The sequence below is a fragment of the Cebus imitator genome, unplaced genomic scaffold (genome assembly GCF_001604975.1).
Source record: "Cebus imitator isolate Cc_AM_T3 unplaced genomic scaffold, Cebus_imitator-1.0 Scaffold6, whole genome shotgun sequence".
Classification (NCBI taxonomy): Eukaryota; Metazoa; Chordata; class Mammalia; order Primates; family Cebidae; genus Cebus; species Cebus imitator.
In genome coordinates this window covers 13,957,011-13,959,268 of record NW_016107321.1, presented here as the reverse complement: position 1 = coordinate 13,959,268, position 2,258 = coordinate 13,957,011, and the positions used below count along the sequence as shown (strand labels likewise).

Sequence of the window (2,258 nt, the reverse complement as noted above, 5' to 3'; positions counted from 1 at the left end):
AAAAAAAAAAAAAATGGACACCCCCAGTGTCGTGGTGAGGGCTGGTGATAAAGATATCACGCTCCATGTATTGAGCTTTTGGGTCAGTAGATCAGGGTTGGGTGGCAAGAATCTGCATTTTTAATAAGCTGGCCAGTGGGTGCTAAAGATCAGCCAGGCTTAGGAACCAGCCTCCCTCCCTCCTCTTCTGCAGGGTTGGGGGTGCAGTCTTAGCTCCAGTGCCTCGGTAGCATAGCAGCTATTACCCACATGAGGGCGCTCATCTATCTGAATTCCCTGAACTAGGTGTTAATGCTTAAAAGAAATAACGAGTTTTTAAACGTATATAAAAATCTGTTTATTCGGGTGGGATAAGACCTGTGTTGAGATTCGGAGTTTAAGAAGAAAAAAAAAAAGCAATTGGAATTACAACTCCACTTTCTGTCTTTCAGGCCAAGCAAGCAATCCTTGAAATGGATGCCGTTCGTAAGTTTTATTTCCTTAACACAATTTGAAACTTCATTGTCTATTTGTATCTATCACATTTTCTATCTTAAAGTTCATGAAAATGTCAATTGTGAGAAAATAGCATCTCTCCTTTTTTTTTTTTTCTTTTCTTTTTACAATCAAGTAGATGAAGTAAGAAAATAGTATCTCTCCATTCATTGTTTGAACAATTGGGTAGACAGTATCGTCCCTTCTTAGCACATTGGCTTGTTTTTCTACATTGGTTCTCCCAGATTTATCTGAGTCACTTGATGGCTGGCTACTGTCTGGGTTTCTGCATTAACCAGTAATGTCAGTTATGTCTCCACGGTCAACTCTTCCCGCCCCACCTCTACCACCACCAAAAAACAGGGCTTCACGATGCATTTCTCACTTTGGCCAGGCGTGGTGGCTCACGCCTGTAATCCCAGCACTTTGGGAGGCCGAGACAGGTGGATCACTTGAGGTCAGGAATTCAAGACTAGCCTGACCAACACTGCAAAACCCTGTCTCTACTAAAAATACAAAAATTAGCTGGGCATGGTGATGGCCACCTGTAATCCCAGTTACTCAGGAGGCTGAGGCAGGAGAATTACTTGAACCTGGGAAGTGGAGGCTTCAATGAGCTGAGATTGTGCCAGTGCAAGACTCCGTCTCCCAGAGTCAGAAAACACTCTGAAAAGAGGCGAAAGAACACTGTGAAGAGAAGGCGAGGTCTTGAATGGGCATGTGTAGATCAGGAGGGAAAATGAAGGAAGCTGGAAACTGGAGAAGTTGGCTATTATTGTGACTAACTCCATTCAGCAAAACAATTTGCTGAATGCCCGACTCTGGGCAAGCACTCGGAAGTCAATTCGATTCTGAGTGTCCAGAATTATGTCAAGCCACTAACTGGTGCCACACGGATCTCTTCCAGGCCTAGGCCTGGGCCAGAGCAGTCCAGCCGGAGGCAGCGACAGTATTTGCCCAGCCCCGAGTTTGAACTTGGCTGAATATGAGCAGAGTAGGCCAGCCCATTGGGTCAGATGACCACATTATGAAACTTTCCATTGACTTTGGAGAAGCCCATTTGGTCTTTTTGATCCTCAGAATATCTCTCTGAACTTGAGATACCTTTGAAGAGCCTTCCCCCTGATTTTGTTTTGCTTTGTGACAGAGTCTCACCCAGGCTGGAGTGCAGTGGCGTGATCTCAGCTCACTATAACCTCCGCCTCCTGGGCTGGAGCAATTCTCCTGCCTCATCCTCCTCAGTAGCTGAGATTACAGGCGTGTGCCACCACGCCTAGCTAATATTTTGTATTTTTAGTAGAGATGGGGTTTCACTATGTTGGCCAGGATGGTCTCAAACTCCTGACCTTAAGTGATCCTCCTGCCTTGGCCTCCCAAAGGGCTGGGATTACAGGCATGAGCCACAGCACCCAGCCCCTTCCCCCTAATTAGAGGAGCACCCGTTCATGGCTTGTTGTAAATTGTTTGCCCCTAGGCTAGGGTGCAGGTGATCATTGAATATGCATCAGTACCTTACCATTAAACCAGGGTTCCTTAACCCAAAGTCTCTGTATCCCTTAAATGGTACAAAGACACGAACTTGATGAAATTAAATGAAAATTTCTTTTCTGATAAGGCAATCTAAAGCATTTATCAGATGCTCGGAGGAATGATATCTAGAAAAATATTAAGAGTCAGGCTGGGTGCGGTGGCTCACACCTGTAATCCCAGCACTTTGGGAGGCCGAGGCGGGTGGATCACGAAGTCAAGAGATCGAGACCATCCTGGTCAAAATGGTGAAACCC

At 45.6% G+C, this 2,258-nt stretch overlaps 1 protein-coding gene across 1 annotated transcript in view; it reads left to right on the top strand.

Annotated features, from left to right (window-relative positions):
- The window catches only part of PLEKHG1 (pleckstrin homology and RhoGEF domain containing G1), a 164,136-nt gene that overhangs the window by 136,604 nt on the left and 25,274 nt on the right, over window positions 1–2,258 (top strand). The window contains exon 9 of the mRNA XM_037742241.1: window positions 432–465. Within this exon, the coding sequence (XP_037598169.1) occupies window positions 432–465 (34 nt within the window). The remainder of the gene's footprint in view (window positions 1–431; window positions 466–2,258) is intronic.